This window comes from Balearica regulorum, chromosome 1, assembly GCF_011004875.1.
Source record: "Balearica regulorum gibbericeps isolate bBalReg1 chromosome 1, bBalReg1.pri, whole genome shotgun sequence".
In the NCBI taxonomy this organism is placed as follows: Eukaryota; Metazoa; Chordata; class Aves; order Gruiformes; family Gruidae; genus Balearica; species Balearica regulorum.
The window spans coordinates 64,514,581-64,536,119 of NC_046184.1; the positions used below are offsets into that span (position 1 = coordinate 64,514,581).

At 45.6% G+C, this 21,539-nt stretch overlaps 1 protein-coding gene across 6 annotated transcripts in view; it reads left to right on the forward strand.

Moving 5' to 3' along the window:
- The window catches only part of DGKI (diacylglycerol kinase iota), a 219,686-nt gene continuing 198,147 nt past the window's right edge, over positions 1–21,539 (forward strand). For 4 of the 6 annotated variants that reach the window (XM_075755708.1, XM_075755700.1, XM_075755717.1 and 1 more), the window contains exon 1: positions 69–386. In XM_075755708.1, coding sequence (XP_075611823.1) covers positions 196–386 — 191 coding nt within the window. In that variant the 5' untranslated portion in view covers positions 69–195. Of the gene's footprint in view, positions 387–21,539 lie in introns of all 6 variants that reach the window. The other 2 variants (XM_075755694.1, XM_075755734.1) reach the window with 2 other exon arrangements.

Sequence of the window (21,539 nt, forward strand, 5' to 3'; positions counted from 1 at the left end):
ATGCCCCGCTGCAGTGCGGCCGCTGATGGATGCTGCGCGGTCGCGCTGCCATTTGCAGCCGCCGCCGCGGCTCGTAGCGCGTCCCGCGGCCCCGGGAGCAGCGGCCCCCCGGCCGCCGCCGCCCCCCAGCGCCTCCAACCGCTGGCCACCCCCCGTCTGCCCCCTCCTCCTTCTCGGCCCCGCTGCCCCGCCGCAATGAACCCCCCCGCCGCAGCCAGCGGGGAGGAGACGGGGGCGGCCGGTGGTGGCGGCTGCCGGGGAGCCGAGGGTGGTGGGGAGGGGGCGGGTGCCGCCGGGGTCCCGGAGGAGCCGGGGCTATCGGCGGCGGAGGAGTCGCTGGAGGAGAAGCTGCGGAGCCTCACCTTCAGGAAGCAGGTGTCCTACAGGTGGGTGCCGGGCGGGCGGGGCCGGCTCCGGGCGCCCTCGGTGCCCGTCTCAGGGGAACTTTTCGGGCACGGGATGCCCGCGGGTGGGAAGGCGTCAGGCGGGGTCCGGCGGCGGCGCGGCCGGGCAGCGGCGTGAGGGCAGCACCCTGGAGCTTGAGGGGGCTTTTCCTTCACCCCGAAGGCTAAAAGAGCCCCCCGCCAGATCGGCATTCTGTTAAGCCAGCGACCTGCCCCTAGCCCCGCCGCTACCGTCAGGTTTGCGGTGTTCCTCCGGCACGGTAGCGCCAGGGGAGGTTGGGAGGGGGACGGTGTACGTGGGTGAACTTCAGAGTTACTCGGAGAGACAACCAGGGATCGTGCCCGGCTGCCGGAGGAATAGGTCTGACTTTACCCTTTGCCCTTCCCATAAAAGCACGGCCGCCCGTGTTCCCGGCGCCTCCAAACGCTCGCCAAAGGCATCGGAAAAACCCTTCTGGTGGCATCGCTGCTCCCGAGAGGGATTTCTCTGTGAGAAGTCTCACGGAGTGCGGGTCTCCTCTCCCTACCCGCTCCCCACCCGTGCCGGCAGCCGTTGCGTAAGCCCCAGCGGTTGACAAGATAGGTGGGCTGCTGTGCCCGACGCCCCCACGCGTGGCTGAGGGCCGTGAGTGGGCAGCTGCCGGGGTGCCACATGACATGCCGTAACTAAAGCAGGGTGTTACTTTCATAACCAGGGTCTTGTATTTTTATGGCCGTGCATTTATCCCACATCTCTGATGGCAAATAAATGGATTTCTTCTTTCTGTAAATACGGCTGTGTGAAGGGGCTGGTGGTGGGGCTTCTCTGCTGTTCTGTTACCACCTAGGATCCGCTAACGATCAGCAGCTGCTGAAAGCAGTTGCTGTCTGAGAAGCTTCATGCCAAAAAGTTCTTGAGTCTTACCTAATTCTGGCTTTTTTCTGGCTGCAAAGCCCCGGTGGAGGCAGCACACCATCAGTAACTAGTACGCTAGCCTGCTTAGGGATGAGCCCTCGTAACCGGGAGGGCAGAAAACACAGAGCTGCTATTTGTTTCGTCCCTGCAAGGAAAGAGTGCCTCGAGCTCTAGGTAAATTAGCTGCAGAATCTCCCCAGACATGGTAATACTTTTTTTTTTTTTAACCTGATGTCAGTTTACATCTGAGATAGTTTAGTAATGGTTTGAGTCTCTGCATGCGGTAGGGCTTAAAACTGGTGTAATTAAACGCTCTTCATAGCTGAAGTTTTACATGACTTCATGTATGCAGGGAGACTTCCCCACAAGGGCTGATGGTCTCGCTGGTGAGTGTGAAGTTTGGGATGATTCATACTACATTCAGTAAGGTGAGTGATGTGAAAAGGAGATCTTACCGGACACCTAAAGAGCGTTACATCAGTCGTCACTCGGTACTTTTGCATCTCTACCCTGACAGTTTTCCCAGCGCGTGCCATTTAGGGGCAAGTTGTCTACTGCAGGTAAAGGCAGATTCTGTAGGTGGGCTGTTGAAGTAACTGCTAATGGGACAGGTTTGATAACGCATCTGCTCTTGGTACAGAAGGCATGGGGCTTGCAATAAATCTTGGAGGTGCTTCTAATCAGGCTATACGTTTTCATTTTTATTGCATTAGTTTTGGCATTTTCCCCTTTTGGGGAGGGATATTAAAATCTGTTTATAAGGTCCTGTTTTCTAGATCGTCTAGAAGTGTGTTAAAGACGTGGCTATTCTTGAAGCTTTCTACATGGTGTATGTTTGTGAGGGTTTCATAATAAACGCTCATAGGAGGAAAAGTTGGGTTTATTTCTCTTCTTCCTCCTGCTTCTCCTTTCCTTTGTCTAGGCAAGCGTATAGCGAGTGTTGAACTTCTAGATATAAAAGCCTTTCCTAAGCATCTCTCGATGCATATTACTCATTCTATGTGACTTAGGATATGTGCGAGAAAGTACATTTTCTTTGCATCCTTGGATTTCCACACCTTTTCTTCTTTGGGAGCTGGATTCCTACAGGTAATGCGCACTCCCTCATTTATCCATAATGAGAACAATCTGAGTAGATAGAGTAGAAAACTTCCACAAAGGACCTCCACTGTGCTCTCCACACCCCATACCCCCCAGGCTCCTTAAATTGCTACCATTTCTCTCAGTAAATTATGGTGCTGAAATACCTTTGTAAATGTAAATGACTATATTATATACAGGAAAATCTATTTATGCTGGCACTTGGACTCCCTTATCCACTAGTATGATAGAAGTTATTCAAGGCATCATACAGACTTTCAAACAGCTCGTTTAGGAGTCCCTATGCAGGTGCATTACACTGACATACACCCGTATATCTGTATTTATACAAGCAGAAAAGAGCACCACAGTTGGAACTTACTTAAAATAATAAAGATTCATGAAAATGCCTGTAAAAAATTCCATTGGTGGCAACTGAAGGAATGGAAACGGGTGGCTGAAAGAGAGGCCAAGGTATTGTCACCAAGGAAAAAAGGAAGAAGAAAAATATTTCCTGTAACAATTTTATGTTAGTCACTCCCTATTATGAAACTGTGGTTTGCCTGAATCTGACTTAAGTATTATCTTTTTTTCCCCTCTCTTTCTTTGTGGCTAAAGAGCAACTGTTTTCATCGTAATGCACGTCTGATTAGGTGATGACATAGTTGTTGCATACAAATAATGTGTTGGCTTCTCTAGAATTGTACCAAAACCACAAGGAACGTAGTTCAGAAAACGATGTTTTGTACTGATGTGGCCAGTGGCTTCCAATGCAGGAACTGTTGTATTAAATACGTAGCGAATTTGTGTGGTAAATACCTATGTGGGCATGTTTGTCTCATATTGAACCATCAGGAGGAAAAGCTTGCTTTAAATAACACCGGTGTGTCTCATAGGGAGCCCCGCAACCCCCTTGACCTTGCCGTGTTCCCAGCCGTACCCACCTTGCACCCGATGTTCACGAAGCTCGTTGTCTGCACCGAAAGCTCGTCATTCCGTTAAGAGTAGATGTTTGCTTGCCGTTTTCTTTCTAGTAATATGCCGTAATTATCTATACGTACACAGTGGGGATATGCCACTTATCCGTGCTCGTGCGTGAGCTAATGGGTTTAAAGTGTGTCTGTTTCTGTGTGTGTGTACACGTGCTGCCAACACACATCCCTTAAGTGGATCTTAATTTGCAGACGGGGCGCCTGCCCTGCCTGATGTACTCGGGGTGCTGCCGCCGGCGCCCAGGCGGTGGGTACCGCTGGTCCCGCCAGCGATGCGGGGCTGGCCGGGGAGGGAAGGGTCGCCCCGCAATGGGAAGCGTGGGTCCCTTGAGGAGGGGTGCCTTGCAGAGCCAGTCCCCGTGCAGACTGAACGAGAGGTCAGAGAAATGGTCTCCCTCTTCAGCCTCGTGCACTTAAACGAGGCCAGCCCACGCAGTAGTTGGATGCTCGCATCAGAATGCCAACAGATAAGCAGTAGTTTTTAGGGCTCATTTTTTTTACCCTACAAATATGGAACTAAGTTTCTTAAAGTTGGTTTGGGTTTTCTCTGCTTAAAAGCTGAACTATGGGCTCACAAAATGAAAAATGTAAAAACATTCTTTCTTTTTTTTTAAATAAACCGATAGAACCAAAAGTTCAGTTTCCCACCCCACTGTGAAGAAATTGGCAAATAGGAGAGAAAAAAAAAAAAGGTAAATTGAATATGTACCCCTGCTAGAGAGAAATGCTCTCTATGGATTGGTTCTTAGAAATGTAAGGGGTAAATACTACTCTAGACCCAGCAGAATATTTATAAGATGTGGTGACACAAAGCTACTGGGTAAATTTTTCTTTCCTTTTAATTTTTATTATTTTGTCACTGCAAAGTTCTGTGAGGAACCTAATGGTCTCTTTTAGCTAAAGTAGAGATTAAAGTAGCTTTCCCGAAGTAATTCTTGAAATAAAGAGAAATTCAGACTATACCAAAGAGACTCTCAGTAAGAATATTTCTGCAACAAAAAACTACAGCTAGAGAAAACCGTGCAAATAAAGCTGTTTCCTGCAGGTTTTTGCAGCTCTGGAAACTTATCTGAAATGCAGTCTTGTCATTTAATTGTTTAAGCTCAGAGAAATAGTAAAAGATTAAAAAAAAAAACCCCACAACCAAACATCCCCCCTCCTCCCCCAAAAACCCCCAACAACAAACACAACAAAAATCAAACCAACTAAACCAAGCAAGAATCCAAATGATTTTTAATTTCTTATTAATTAGTATTTAGAAATCCAGGGAATCTTGATTAGTGGCACTGGAAATAAAAATATAGTTGTAAGTTTTAATGGCCCTGTTGTGAGAGCTCAAGTGGCGTCTGGCAAACGCTTGTCACTAGGGAATAGTTAGAGAAATAGTAGTGTAGAGAAATGTAGTTTCATTTTGACCAAGTGGAGAAATCCTGCCCGATGCGGCGGGTGGCAGGCTTTAGGATTCTTGCTTGTACGTGGCTCAGGGATTTCCAAAAGCGGGGCCATAACGAATCATCTCGGAGTCCCGTGCCGCTAACAGGCAGCGGGTTGGCGGCTTGGTTAACCTTTGGGTGAGGTGGCTTGGCTGAGCGGGAAACCACGCGTTTCGCTTCTAGTAATGGAAGAGGCTGGAGGCGCTGGTTTTCTTAACTCACCGTGTCCATCGGCCGTCCAGTTCTGCTCAGAAATGTCGCTGTCTAAAACAGGTGACCTAAGTTTCCTTTGCTGTCGTTTCCAACTTGCCAAACGAATCTGTTTGGGACATGCCTTGTGCGCTTCCTCCGCGAGCAGAAGTGAAGAATCAAGCTGGCTTCTCCTCCTGCACCATCAGCAGCAACTGCTTATGTGTTGTGGCAAAAAGTAGCTGGAGTTATAATTATGAGTGGGTTTTGTTACTGCATTTGAAGGGGAAAAAGTTATGGCAGGGAAATCCCTGATTACACAAGTCTCGTCACTTTTGATGAGGACATAAGTACCTGGCGCTACAGATGGGGCCTTAGACCAAAATAGAAATTTAAGGATAGGAAACATCCTCATTTTTTTTGCTTCCGTTATTTACAGACATGATAATGATCATTAAACACGCATCACTTCTCAGTAAATATTAAATAGAGACAGGATGGTAGAGGTGTCTCCTATTACTAAGACTTAATTATTTTATGAAATATGACAGCATTTACTAGTGTACTGTGAAGCATTATAAATAAAGCCAAATGACATTTGTAAAAATGAAAACACCCAACACAAGCCTTTGATTTTTTTGATTGTGTTGATTTCTTTTACTTAAGTTTCCTCGAATCTTAATATATCCTATTTCTATAAATGAGTGATGTGGTTCTGCATGAAAATGATGGATGGATTTTTATCTTCTACCAAATGTCAAGAAAATAATTCTTGCTCTCCAGCCTAATCTCAGAAGATCTGCTTGCAACTGTCTTCGTTAAGAGTTTCGGGTATATACTGTACAGAGTTACCACCCACTTGCGTGACAGTGACTTAAGTTACTTTGCCACCCAAAACATCCGTCACCATTTTATCCTTTTCTCCCAAAGGATGTCACTGGACGATTTGGTACATGAAGGGGCCTTCATGAAGCTTTTTCATTTATAAGGCTTTGAGGTGGCAGTTCCGTGTTGGAGCACAATGCAGAAAAAGGCTAGGATAGTTCAGAAACAAGAATAATACCATGGGACAGCCAGGTTGACAGTTAAAGCTCCCTCCTGACTTTGAGATGCGGCTGTAAGTCTGGCCACCGACGCATCTAGGTCACACAAAGTAAAAGGTCTGTCTTTGAGTTTAGAACATGTCTTTGAGTTTAGAACATGTCTTATGTTCTCTCTTTTGTACCTCAGGTTAGCAGTACTTTACAAAAGACACATTGTGAATGATAACTCTGGATAAAGATACGTATGAGCTGCAGCGGAATTACATACATACTCAGAAGGAGATAAATGCACCGGTGATTTGAAAGTGGGAGCCTGTGTGAGTGCATAGTAAAGTTGTTGTGTAGCGCAGACTTGTACACTCAGATTGTCCTGGGACTGTTGCAGGTGGAAAATTTCATCGGGTGATAAACGCTGAATCAGATGCCATGTAATTTTGATGGGGTGGAAAACCACTATTGTTCTGGGTAGTCCTCTAGGATAAATGAGCAGGTGTCAGCTCTTCTTACCTGGGTCAGTCATGGGGCTGAAAAAAATAATTTACTTGACGCTTCATCAGGCTTTTGATAGGTTCGGTTTTTATTTGGCAACTTGTCCAAGATGTTGGGAAGGTGATGCATATGTGCCACAGTCTTCTGTGCTCTTCCTGCTTCTTTATTAGTAAATCCAGCGCAGCCTGTGCATGAAACACTGACTATCAGCCAAAGGATTTCCCAGATATTAGGGAAAAAAGGGAAAGGGAAAGAAGACAACAATAATCAGGCACGAGGGGCTCGCAGCTTTGTGGCAACTTCTTCTAGTTACAGAAGTGACGATGAGGAACTTTGCCTTGGAATAAAACGGATGTGGGAAGTTTGAGCTCCTTTTTATGTCTCACTCTCTGAAAAGTTGTTTTCTTTTTTTTAAAAGAAAAAATCTCTGTATGTGGGAGTGATGCATTAAATCAATGATACTGTTCACCTGTATGACCCCAGTGTCTGAACTTCCCCTCCACCTTGTGGTTTTTTGAATGACTTGACCATTTGTCACTCTTAACAGAGAAAAGCTGTGTGGGATTGGGTGTATATGGAAAAAAAAACGTGTGAGAGTGCATTAAGAGAAGACCGTGTACATGCGTATGCATGTGTACGGAGTCTATAGAAGCCTCCACATGGGTATGTGATAGCTGTGTATGCATAAGGTGACATCACGGTGAGTAACTTCAGGGTGAGGGAAGGTGTATGACAGGACATGGGCATGGAGGACTCTGTGTGTCTTGCAGGTTGCAGCTATGTGGGAAAACCATCTGTATTTTCTACTAAATTATTGCTGTACCTGTGTGGGCTGAGGAAAGTGTACCAGGATGGGCTGAGTGTTCGGGAGCCTCGGTGCATGCTCTGTAGAAATGCCCGGGAATGTGAGATGAAGGGATGCCATCATGTTGATAATGCTAGTGTATGGCGTGTGGTTTCTCTCCCTTTAACTGTCCTTTCTTTGGACGTAATACATATTTATGCATATAAAATATTAATGTGTTTGTTCATTGCTGAAGGTCTTAGGTCTGACGGAAAGTGCTGTGCCAAGAGCTGAGCTTGCAGGCCCATCTAAAGCCACCAGGTCTCTCTGGTTTCATTTCTCATTTCTGACTGTACTGTACTCTTTATTTCCCTTTTCCTGCTTCTCTCGGTGTGGATGTGCTGGCCTGTGGGTAGAACTGCTTCCCTGGTGCCCATGTTGTGCCAGCCCTTGAATTCTCCTGTAACCCTGTCTCTCGGGGTGCTGAGCTTCTGGTGAGGCCATCGCTGATGCACATGCAACCCACTTTATGCTACCAACAGGGAAGTTGATAGCATCTCAGCCAGCTCATAAAGGCTTTTTTTTTTTTTTTGCCTGGAAACTTGTCTTTTGCATTTTGCCTACAAACAAATTCAGGGAGGATTTTGTTGGTGAAGATTAAGATGCATGTGGTGCTCACACCAGCACCACCTTGTCTAATATGTGCTGGCTGTCACGTGCCACAGGTTGGCCGTGATCCTGCACAGCCTCCCCTGTCCAGACTCTGCCTGAATCCTTCTCTGAAGATAACACTGAGCTTGGGGTAGCTGTGGTTAGAAAGGAAAGTGGTGTTTTTCACTTTAAATTTCACTAGAATTATTTCTTAGTTACAAAAGACCTATCTTCATCTGCAGAGGAGACCCACAAAGGGAGTTGGAGACAGTGTTGTGTCAAGGAAGGGGCTGTTTGTTTTTTTTAACACAAAACAAAAAAGTCTAATACTTGTCCATTATACTTTGTCTCAGCTTTTTCCACCTGTAAGGCTGTAATCTGTAAGTGACAATATCTACCTAATGCAGGCGGTGGAGGACCTGATCGTTTGTAAATCCTCTTTGAGAAACAGAGACAAAGGAAGATAAAGCGACTTATTTAAGATGGCAGACGGAGTCTGTGTGACAAAGTGGGACTGGATCCTCAAACCTAGCTGTAAGAGCAAGGCCTCTCATCCAGCTTAAAAGGAGGGGAACAGAAGAGAATCGAAACTGCAACTTTCAAAGAAAACCTGAAAGTTGAGGGAGAAGCAGAGGACAGCTATGCATGAATATTATAATTTGATATTGTTTAGAGTACAATATACCCAAGTTTTGCCTCTCAATTATTTGTACATTGAGCAAATGGGAGGGTTTGTTTTTAAAGAGCTATGGTAACCTGAGGCTGGCACAGGGCATTAAGTGGTTCTTCTGAATGCCTCGGCACCTCCAACTACCTTACCAAAATGGCTCAGCATAAAGGTAGGTAAGGGATTGAGGGGGAACTGAAAGATCTGAGGAACTGATGGTCAGTAACTACTATACTCTTGGCAAAGTAAGCTGGTGCAGGGCTGAGTCTGTCTGTACTCTGGGACTGAGCCTGCTATTTCCGCAATACTTTCTTATACTGCATTTTTTGAGGAAGCTTGGTGGTTTGAAACGTTTATGCTAGAAAAAGGCTTGGTGATGAGGTCCTGAACTCTTCAGTCTTGGATTTCCCTTCAAATGGAGCTCTGAATGGCACTGCCAGAATCCACTTCCATTTAACAGCTGTTTGAAAGCTTAGCTAACTTCAAAATTTACAGTTCATAGTGGGAAGCTGCTATTTTATCATCTGGTCTGTCTACCCTTTTTTTGAGGGGTTATGGCTTCCTTTTCTACCTAGAAAGTTTTCCAGCTCACTGGCCCTACAGACTCCCAAACACTAATCCCCGTTATTGTAGACAAATGGCCATGTAGTCGGAGAGAATGGAGGTGTCTAATTGTACTTAGGTTTGAGGCATAGTAACTTAACGCATCGTTGCTCCTCCTGTGTACCTTTGTGGATAAACATGAGATATGAGAAGATGTAGGATGCTACTCTCAGGCTGCCGAGCAATATGCCACCAGCAATGAGTTTACTCATCGGCATTGGGGAATGGTGGTGTTGGCTGCCCTGTAGCCTCAGCTAGGCTGTAGATGCATTGCAGACATAAATAATATTGGTGGCTTTGGCTGTCTGTGTATAAGAGCCCTTGGTGGAGAGATGCCGGTTGTCTTTGAATGTCCAAGGACATTCAAAGGATGTCCTTCCTTCAAGGAGGAAGGTATTTAGTGGTGAGAGATGTAGTTGTGCATGGTGGGAATGTGGTGGGTGAATACCTTGTCTTGCTTTATGTTATCCTCTTCAGATGGATACGACATTCTCCATTACTCCCGTGCCATTACTAAGGAATGTATGTTTAATATGTAGGCCTAAAGTATGTCTGATCAGGGCTATATGATACACAAGTGTTTGGGGGTATGATCTGACATTTTTTACAGGGGGTGAAAGAAATTCTCGTATGTAATCTAGACATAAGAAGCATTACGCTTATGTAGTACTCACATCAATATTTGTAGTTTCATTAACTTCAAAATATTTCAAATTTGTAAAATTTGTTTCAATATTTCTAATTTCTTTGAAGTGTTTCTGAGTTTAGCTTTTCATAAAAACAAACAGTGAAACCCCTAATAGCGGGATTATGTGCCTTCCAAATTGTATGACTCATCAGGAAGCTTGACCCACTGGGGAACATTTTCCAAGTGGGGCAGGGATTAAGCTTCAATTGCACAGATTCATCAAAGATGATGAGCTGAACATCTTAGAATCCCTCTGTGCTCTAAAACTGCTCCCTGATGCTGTGTAATGTGCAGGAGAAGGGACTGCCTATGATGCTCTGAGAAGTGCCATGGGGTTTCTGGGCACCATAGGAGAGGGTGAGGAAGCAAAATGGCTTTGAAGCCTGTTAGCATTAAAAGATGATGAGAAAATACCTTCCTGTCATCACTTTATTTCATTAGGTTGCTAATGAGTTTCCTCTAGGGATGGTAATGGGGTAGTTCTTATGCTTTTATCCAATTAGTGAATGATCCCAGGAGTATATCCTTTTGTTGTGGAAACACGTAGAGTTTCATTCTAACTCAAGCACTGCATCCTGTAGGTTCTCTGAAGGCAATGAAATGCCATGTGTAGGTGCATGCTAGGCCAGGTCCTCGGTTATTAATTGCTGATGTTAGCCTGATTTACGGTTTTGAGATGATGCCCTAGAGGGCAATGGACTCTCCTGTGAAAGTAAGTGAAATGCCAAAGATGTGAATAAAGTTTCGTTATGAGTTTTGAGGTTAGCTGTAAGTTGAGACATTGAGACATGTTAAAAACCTGTGCAGATAGGAAACAAAAGAAAAGTGCCTTTGATGCTATTGCCTTAAGGGATATCCAGTACCAGTGTCTTGCCGGCTTTTTGTGCTTGTAGGATCCTTTGCTGCTTGCACTCTAGTCACCTCCAGGTTTTAGCCTGATTTTAAATGACATTGAAGAAGGAATTAGCAGCAGTACCAATGCAGCTGTCATGTTTGGTTGTGGGTGGTCTTTCATTAGTGAGAACAACTTAGCTGTTCTTTATTTTTCATTTTTGTCTCTGCAGGTAGCCAACAGTTGCAACTGTCACTTTGCTTGCAGGGGAGTATATTTGGCTTTGGAGCCAGTAGTTTCTTTGTTTTGTCCCTGGCCACTTTTTACTGTGATAAAGAAACCCAGAAATTCTATCTGAGTTGTGCTCTCTCCCCTTTCATTCTGTATTTTGCCTTTGTCACCCTACCTTCCTGCCAAGACACCAGTGCTCTGTGTGGGTTTACGTATCTGGGGCCATGTGGTGCACGGTGCAACGAACAAAGAACACACAAGTACATAAACACTGGGTGTCACGTTCTACAAGGTTAGGTTTAAGTTATTGAGCTTGCTCCAACAGTTTTTTCCTGCCTCCAAGGCTAGTGTGAGCTTTATAGTCCATTGCTGCATCTCTGATTCTTTACTATCAATATGTTTTCGTTAAGCTGCTTCCTTTAGATTTGCGGCACTGGAGTCTTTCAAGCCCTGCGGTGGTAGACTATGTTGCAGCGGTTGCAAAGTTGTTATGTATGTGTTTTATGTGCAATTGGATATAAAAATGGAGACCGGTTTTGGACTTCTCCTGTCAATGTAATGTAAACCTTTGGCAAAAAGGAGAAGGCACCAGTTGCTGCCTTCAGTTTTTCAGCTTTTCTTTTTTTCCAGCTTTTTCAGGTGTTGAAGGAATGCTGAAAAGTGCTCGACAAGCCCTGCTGGTGCGTAACAAACAGTGCTGGAGTACAGTCACAGTGGCTTGGATACAAAGTAGTGTCGTGATGCTTGTGCAGATTCTCTTTTGGCCTTGCGAATCTTGACTTAAACTGGATGGCAAATGGCAAAACAATGTTTTTCATTTCCTTGAGTCTTATGTGGGCCATGTCATCGTTTGACAAATGTGTTATGATCCAGGGTGAACAGCGAAATTACTGAGGGCTGGGTTACTTGATCTCTGCCTTGTCAGCTCTTCATTTCTCTTCTTTCAGCAGCCCGTGGGAGGGATGACCAATGTTGGCTGTGATGCTGGGGCAGTTGCGAACTGGACTGAGACCAACATAGCAGTTAAGATGCCTCCTCGCAAAGCTTATACGTGGTGTTTAGAAACTGCTAACGTGTTTGGCATTCTAACAATTCTCCATTTGAAAGGGAGAAAACCCATAACTTTTAGCAGGAATGGCTGTGGACAGTCTGGCCTGGAAGACTTTGGTGCCCTCCAAAGGGAGGGCTGGCTGGAGCACAGCTTTTCTGCTTTCCAGAGAGGATACTGCGTGTCTTTTCCTCTGGGAACAGCCTGGGCTCTCCCAGCTGACAGCAAGCTTCTGTCCAGACACCTCTTGGGGATGTGATGGCCATCAGCAACATAAGCCAAGCATTACACATGTTGGTTCGTTCAAGCCTGTGGGCAGTTTCAAGCTGGAAGCGCTCAGAGAAATGCTCTCCAGGGCAGGATGGACCCAGAGAGCTTGTGTGTAAACTTTCCTTTTAATGAATGTGCTTCAGAAAAGCCTCACCTGTAATGATCTCCCTTTTCTTTTTATTTTGAATGGATTAAATTCTGCTCTTTTTTTTAATTATTTTTTTGAAAGACACAAGGCTAAGCTACCTCTGATGGCTGTAGCTGGAAGATATCTTTAGTATGACACAAATATTTTTAATTTCCTCATATGTAGTCACCGAGTCACCTATTCAAGATCAAGTAATGCATTCTTCCCAATTTGCACCTCACATCTGGTGAAAATGTGAGAGATCAGATAACAGGGAATTTAAAAGAAAAGCCTCCTCTAATCCTTTGGTTGAGCAATATGGTCTGTTCTCCCTAATCTTTGGATTGCGCAATAAACTCTTCTCTCCCTACCCCTACCTCCATAGTGCCGAAAGGAAACCAACCAAATGTAATTCTGCTATCAGCTCTGATGGGCCTGTGAAAATATCCTCAATCTGCCCATATGATAGCTGCTTGCATTTCCAATTCCCTTTTTTTTTCTTTTGGGGGGGGAGGGAAGAAAGACTTTGAGCTTGGTGTTCATACTAGTACCTGGTCTTGTACTGAATACAAATAAAACAAGCATACAAAGTGAATACAAAGAATAAGGCACAGCTGCTGAACCCCGGTGTGGGGGCTCCTCCTTTTCACAGCTCCTGCTGTCCCTCTGTGGGAACAGAGGATACAATGGCTGATTTTGGTGGGGGATGGAAGGAAGGGGGGGAGCTGAACTGTGGCTGTGAAAGTGCTGGGTTCATTCCTCCTCGCTTCCTAATCGCTAAGGGCTGTTGTTTGCTCAGGGAGAGTTGCAGCGCAGGCAGCGGCAGGGAAAGCTTTCATCACGCTGATTATGCTTCTCTCCTGACTTAGCAGAAAAAGAAGGTAATTCACTTTCTTTTCAGTCTTTGGCCTTTATCCTGAGATTACTCATGTCTTTTGCTTCCTGAAAATCGGAGATCATCCTCTTTCACACTTGAAGTGCCAAGATACCAGATGGCCTTGCTTTTCTGCCACCATTGACCTTATTTTGCTATCCCCTGCAGCTGTGCATCTTCCTAGATGAAAGCTGCAGCTGACTGTCTCCTGGAGGATGTGTATGTGGGCCTGCAGTTGGGTCTGGAAGCTCTGGTGTGTGCCTGCTTCTCCCATCTGCTTGTGTTTGAGGGAGTTGGAGGTCATAAAAAGAAGTTTTGATCATTTCGGCCCCAGTCAGGCTTTTGGACCCTTCAGATGACCAGATGTTTCCAGTGGGTCACCAGCAATTATGAGATGAGGAAAGGAAGGGAAGGTGGGAATTGCTTAGGGTGCACTAGGTTATGCTTTATAACAGTAATTTTTCCAAGCTCGAAAGGGACCATTAGGGATGTGAAACATGAGAGAAAGAAAAAGAGGAAGAAATAAGCTGGAGTGGAAAATCGTAACCCAACTTTCCCTCAATTTGATCCAAAGGCTGAAAAAGGAAAGATGTGAAGTCCCCTCCGGTTGGAGAAGCAGCCTGCTCTTTCAAAGGGCTGTTCCCTGGCAAGTCAGCTCTACCACCTACTCCTGCTGGCAACGTCGGGATCGCGGCTGGGAAGCGTGGGGCTCTCCCAGGTCTCACTGTGGCCGAGCCCTGCCCGGGCAGTTGCCCCTGCTCCCTGCATGGTAGCCCCTTCCCCAGCCGCCCCCGCTCGAGCATCCAGTGGGAGCTTTTTGTTTCTGATTCAGACACTCTGCAAACGGTGTCACAATTTGTCAGGTGCCGAGAGTGATAGTTGCTTGATGGAAATGTTGGCCCTATTGTGAATCAATCCAAACAGCTTTTCGCAGCAAGGTTGTAAGACAATGAGGCGAATTTACTACGCAGGCAGACAAAGCAGCTTCTATTATGTGTGAAAACACAAATAATAGGAGGATAAATGCAAAATGAGAACGTCTTAGCGTTAGGCGGTCGCAGGCACAACAGTGCGCGTCAGCGTCTGACTCGAGCGACAGAGGTGTACAAACAAGGCGGTGGTGGGAACAAGCAGGTATGGTATGCCTGGGGGGCTCGTGCCTGACGAGGCTGGGCTGTGGGTGCGTGCAAAAACACGAGGAAGATCTCAAAAACGTTCTGTGGAGGGGCTGCTCAAACAGAGCAGCAATAGGAAAATACATGATTGTTCCTTAAGATAAAGTGACCTTTCTCTCATTCGAAACTATGAGGTAATACTTGTGAAGGGACTACAACATATGCGTTTCCTTGTAATTCCAGTCTTCTACAGTGGAGGAGGGTGGCTGGAAAATCTCCAGTGGAACGTTTTTATTTTTAGAATTTTGGCATAATATTTTCCGACTGAAATATTCTGGGGAAGATGCTGATTTTTTTTTTTCTAAAAAACTAGATAAGCAACATATATTCATTTTAACTCTGATGTAGAATAATATGAATAATATGAATGTAGAACAATTATGACACTATAATTCCTTGGAATCTTTTCATGCTGTATTCTTTTTTTTTTTTTTTAACTCTGATTCAGAAGAGAAAAGTTACTTTGTTTTGATTAGAAATACGAGAATTTCTCAAAGCATGGAAATGCGGAGTTCTAGCAAGTGAAAGTTGTTATTTAGTAGCATCTGTGAAACTATCTTGGTCATGATTAATTTTCCATGACAGAAATGTGTTGTAATAACCCCGTTTAGTGTTAATCAGCCCTATGATACTTAGCCTCTTCTGAAGGATCAGAGACTGAACGTGGAAGATGAATTGTCCCCTGACTGCTAGCAGGAGCTGCTTGATGTCGTGATTAAAGTATATTATCAGGGTAATATTGGGTAGTGGATGGCCATCCATGTTTTTATAGCTAAATAGGGAGGTCATTCTCCAGGGATGTCTGAAAGCTGAATGTACATCAAGTGTATGGTTAATGGTGGTGGGTTTTTTTCCTTTCTTTTTCTCTCTGAGAATATTCTACTCCTGGGATTGTACCTCTGCAGTTACTGGCAGAATGCACCTGGTTAATGAAAACCCAAGTAGTCACTTATTGGACACTGACTCTTGTCTTACACAGAGAATGAAAGTGACCTCTGATGTTAGGGCTGAAAAGGCATCTGTTCTCAGGAAGTGTTGACCCGCTCTTTAGCTGTTTCTGCTGCTCCTTTCTGACCCATGGAGCAGTCAGATCAGCATTTACCCTCTCTCATGGAGGGGTACCAAGGTGGTGGATCTCGGCTGGATGGTGGTCTCTCCCACCATGCTCTGGTCGTTGGGTTTGCACCACAGTGTGCTTGGGCCAACAGGATGAGAGTTTTGTAGAAGTCAAATTTCCATGAGATTTGGCTCTCAGGACTGAGGCGCTCCCATCCAACTAATCTGGGCAGTGGAGAAAGATGGAGCCAGTGTATTTTTCATGGCTACATGTGGAGCGTTGATGGCCATCTTCTGTTCAAGGCCGCAGGGCGTTGGTAACTACAGCCCCGAAAGGGATATAAATAATAGACAAAATAGCGAGCCAGCATTTGTTGTAAGAAATTATGTCTGGGCAACGGATTGCTGACTAGTCAAAGAACAGTGTCTGCTTGTACTGGTTTTGCTGTTCCCGACATCTGACTCCCACAGGATTTAAGAACTTTCTTGGGAAGAGACCATGTAAGTGTGCAGTTCTTGCCATTAAGACTAATGCATTTCCTTCTAATGGCTCTGCTGTGATGAATCAGTCCCTGCGTGCACGCCTTGATGGTGGGTGTCACTTCTTACTGGCTCTGGAAAAATTGTGAGTACTGATACGTGTGAAGAAGTCAATATGATGAGAAGAAGAATTATTCTTGAAGGATAATTTTGGGCTGGGGAGGCTACCTTCCCTTGATATCCTCATTAGCAAGTGAGAGAGTCTTCTCCAGAGGACCATTTTACCAGCCTAATTTAGGCTCTGGCTCCAAATTGTCCTCTGGAAGAGCCCATCTCTATCGACTGCAGACAATCTGTGGAGAGCAGTCTTACAAAGCTAAAATTAGTTTTTATGTAGACCCTTCCTACAAATAGGATGAATAGATGTATGTGCTTGTTAGTGTTTGACAAATGTCTCCAAATTAAGGGGGGGTGGTGGTGGAAGGAAAACATGGGAACTTTTTACAGAAAAAGCATTTATTTTTTTTCAGGGGGAGGCTTTTGGTGATTTTTTTTTTAAATTTTTTTTTTTGGCAAGAGATAAATCTAGTTTGAAGTGGAGGTGGTGACTTCTTTTAGTGGATGCTGGCAAGTATGTAAATTTTTAAAAGCGCTGCAGTAGCTCTACAGCCAAATAGAGATGTTGCCATTTTGCCTGCTGTGAACTGCATCTTTAAAAAGAACTCCTCTGCCAGCTGCAGGGGCAGCTGGGACGCAGTTGTTTTGTGATTCAGTCCCAATGCAGGACACGAAAGTAAATCTCTTGCCTTCTCCACCTCTTTTTCTATGGAATCTGGGCACACTTGTTCTCTTTTCCATGAACTACCGTAAAGTAGTTTTACCTGAAAAGTAAAATGCATGGGTTGCCCACGGCTATTTTCATCTCTGAGGATCATTCCTTAATGGTTCAAAGCCAGGCCTGGTTGGTGAAAGGAGTGTCTATTAGAGGTGGGGGAGCTGGTGCCTCCGTGCAGGTCCCGATGTTATTCCATGGGCCAGCCCCCTTTTTTGATGAGCTTTGCTCTTAGGGGAGCAGCAAGAGTTAAGCTAACTCATTCACCACGCTAGAATGGCGCAAACTAAACCTGCAGGGGGGGAGGAATGGGGCCAAATCATCTTTATCGTGAATATGCGACACCTCCAATTGTTGATGATGTGCTGAATGGTACCTAGGTGGCTGATATTTCACCTCTTTGTTCTTTTTCTTTTTTTTCTTTGATTTGTTGGGAGCTTGCAAAAGTACAGATTAAATGGGGAAGAAAAAGACTAGAGAAGGGTAATGTAAATCACTTCAGGCATTCAAGTGTATTTGTGATTATTCTGCAGGAAGAGAGATGATAGACTGTAGTTATTTAGTTTATGAGTAGAAGAAAATATGAAGAAATAAGTGAGCTCAGGGGCTTTTCCTTTACTTGCCATACATGATTGGTTTGTGTGTATTTAATAGGGACTTCACTGCTGCAGCGAATCATTGAAGGGAAATACTTAGTGGGATTCAAAGAAGGATTAGGCTTTTACGGGAAAATGAATCACATTCGTAGCAAATCTGACTCCCGAGTACCCAGAATGTCACCACAGTTGCCAATGCTTTCTTCCTTCAGGGGCAAGAGAATGACCCGCAGGGGCTGGAAGGGGATTCTCTCCGTGCAATACAACTTTCCATCCTTCGCTGGGCACACGCCACTGCTTGCATTTCGGGCTGCCTTCCCTTAAAATACCAGGTGCTGGTGGGATATTGAGAAGAGTTCTTGAACTCAAGGGCCAGCGATTTGATCAGGCGTGACAGCCGCTGGGGACCTAAATAAATAACGAAGACGCTAATTCTGTTCCCCTATCTAAAATTCTAATCTTGTTTGTGATGTCATAACTGGTTGCCATAGGGACAATTATGGTGTCATAAAAAGAGGATTAATGATGAGTTTAAGTGAGGAATAAGCAGCTGGAACAGATGAACTTTTTAATAACTCCTGCCTCCTCTGAAAGCTACCGTATTGTGCATAAAAATATAGCTCCAAATAAAGACTGATGGGCTAGAATAAATCCAGTAAATACGCACTGAAGGAACAGTTGTGCATCCAAAAGGATATTGCTCTAAGCTTCTGGGGTCTATCAGGATGCTACAGTGTAAAGGAAATCTCATTTATATAGAGATGCTAGAACGAGCAACAGATCTCCTGTCTCATGTGGACTTTTCTAGGTGTGAAGCCACACTTTTTCCTTCCATGAATCTTTTTTGTTGTGTTTTTAAGCATGGAAAACTATGTGCAAATAGAGTTAACGTTCCCCTGCAACTGGTATAAAAAATAAATATGGGGAAACATGGTGATAGTGATATATAAAGGAGAAATGAACTTTGGAGGAACTTAACTGATGCCTTTTTGAGAATGCTTCCAAATATAGTGGCTTGTCTGTTTGGAATTGGTTGTGTAAAGAAAATTGGGATTCCTGGAGCTAAAATATTCAGGATAGGTCATCTGATGCTTACCTCTTGCTTGTGCTGTAAGGGCTAGGAAGGCTGCTTAGCAGTGAGCAAACTAAATCAGGCAAACAGGGTTCTTGTGCCCAGGCTGATGGGATCTGAACTACTGTATTAAATGATCAGCTTATACAATTTTTCAATGCTGCTGACTATATGCAGTTTGTAAAGCAAAATTTTGAAAAATGCTGAATTATTCCTGCAACGTTAATAGCGGTGCTGGCTGCTTTGCCCTCTCGGGCACTCTTGCTCCCTCCAAGCCAGGCAGGCTCTGCTTGGCACAACTGTTCTTGCTGCTGTTTACTGCTCTGACCTGAACCGCTCCCGCAGTGATGTATTAGCAGAAGGGCCATCGACAAGAATTATTAATACATAACGGGGGACAGAAAGTAGTGTGAATAGCTGCAGGTAGCTCTGGGGATGGACTCACTGGCAAGAAACTGCCTGAGGACTTGTGTGTGGGTGTCAGTGCTTTTGTTTTGGCTCTTGTGACATTTCCTTAATTCTCTTTGTCTCCCTCCTTCTCGCTCTTCTTGGTACCTCTTTTATAAGCCAGAGAGGAATGTGTGTTTCTGCCCACATGGGAGCAGAAACACAGGGCTCCTGATGTTTTGGGGGGATCCAGATGTCTTGCTCATTGCCCTGATGTTGGTCCTTGCTGTGATTTACGAAGAGAAGTGAGAATAGCACCGTCTGGTTATTGCTGCTGAGTAAGCATAGCTACTCCTGTACCCGCTGTCACAGTGCATGGGAATCCTTACCGGAGCGCGCTGGCTTGCAGACAGTGACCTGTACGCCAGGTATCCCCGTGATGCTGGGCCGGAGTCACCCTCTGCCTCGGGGCGCTGGTGGCAGCTGAGGTTGGGTCTCTGCTCGTGGCCCCAGCCCTGCTCTTGGCCTCTGCGTGCTGAGCACAAGCCTCCCTCCAACACATTTTCTGGGAAGAATGACAAATTCTGGGGACTTCTAAAGCAGTTTTTAAAACCCTGTACAGAAATACATTAATCCCTGCAGTATCACTGGGATGGCAGAGGGCAAGCTGTTGTGTTACTGCAGGAGATAAAATTCAGGAATAAAGGGTAAACTACAAATTTTCCAAAAGTTTGCTAGAGCCCTTTTGGGGTACCTTGGGGTACCTACTTGGGGACACATGAGCTTGGGACACCCAAGGGATTTTCTCTGATTTTTAGCCACACTGAGGATCTTTCCAGCATTATAGAGGACTTCAGTGGGTTGAGTGCAGGTAGGTTTGGATGCTCTTTCACTGGCTGCTGCCTTCCTAGTACAGTTTTTCAGCTATTTTTTTCTCTCCCAAAGCCCTTGACCTTCATTCCTCCCAACTGAAGCAGCCCAATATACAGTGTTTCTTCTCAATCTGCCCTTGCGCCCTCAGGGAAAGGATCTGCTTGCCAAGGATCCTACTCTGCTGTTGTGCTTTGGGGAGAGCAGCTAGTCCTCTGGCTAGTTCTACCCTCTAAGGTAGGTATTTTACAAAGTAGGAACACTGCCGCTCCAAGCTGTGCAGGCACATTGGGGACCTCTGTGCTCCCAAGTCCTGGGGCAGTAAATGGTGGGCAGGGGGGCATGACAAGCTCAGAGCAGGGTGGATGGCTGGTGCCAGCACGGCTGCTACAACCTGGGCTTCGGCAGGGAGCTAAAACCCTCTGCTGCTTAGACCTGGGTGGTTCTCTTCAGAAATAGATGATGTAGTTGAGTCTCTCGCCAGATCACAATAGTAATTCCTTGGGGTATAGCTATAAGACAGCACTAACAGTTTTATCAGCTCCTCCAGATCGAGGAGGCGTGCCCACCATTGGGTATGCACCTTCAGTTAATTTGAGACTGTGATGCCCAAGGAACTACTTCATTCTTTTTTCCATCTATACTTATCCAGTGGTTGACAAGCTCCTCCCTACCCGTATGGAGGTGTGGGGCTGTGGCCGCCCCGGGAACACCTCAGATCAGTGCCAGGCTTCCCTGAGGTTTGCACCAGGGACCTGGTGCCACCTGTGCAGTGATGTCTGCTCGTGGGCACCTGCTGGGAGCTCAGGAGGTGCATCTGGGAGCAAGCTCTGCCCCGGCTTCTTCTCAGATGCAGTTTTTTTTCCCCTTAAACCCTATGTGGCTTTAGAGACCTTGCCCTTGTGAAACCAGAGGGATTTTGTTTGTTTTCAACAGGCTGCACCACGTTGCTCCCTTTTCAGTTACAGCAAAGGCAAGCTGTGCAGCTGGAAGGAAAAGTGTCCTGGCGAGAGCAGGAGGGGATGGATGATGTGTTGTCCTGGTGGTGCAATTCAACCAGGTTTGCTCCTTTGTTGCCTGGCAGATGTATTATGCAGACTATTGCTAATGTTGTGTGCTAAGGAGGGGGCGTGTAAGTATTCCTGAGATAAAGAGGGTTGACGGGTCTGATAGATACCGCTTTTTATACATTAACTGTAACTGCTGTACATGTAAAGCACTGGATAAGTGTATCTATCTCGCTTGCGGCTTGGAGACGTGTGCCTGTCTGCGTATGACACGTGGTCAGTGAGAGGGCATGGGTACGTGCCTCTGAGCTGGGCAGGAGAACATTATTCATGAGTGATCACACGCAGCTGACAAGCTGTGGAGGCATATGATAAATTGGACCTTTGGCTACCTCATACCGGAGTAAAACTGAGCCTGGGTCTCCACCAAGCCCTTGCTGTGCTGCTGGGGCTGGTGATGGAGGTGCCCCTTGTGACGGGAGAGCTTAGAATGTGCCCCCACTCTGCATGGGGAACAGGATAAGGCTGTTGCTCCTTTCAAACGGGATGTGAAGTACCCGTAGACTGGCACCACTTCTCTCAAAGTCACCTTGCCCGTGCAGAGCTCAGACGCTGCAGGGACGGACGCCGGCAGTGCTTTCTGCCTCCGGGCTGAGGGCTTTCAGGAGACTGGTTCTGCCTGCTGGGCCTGCAAAAGTGTCCACTGAAAGTGCTGGTCTTCGTGATCTCATGAGATGTTAAACATAGGCTGAACTCAAAAATAT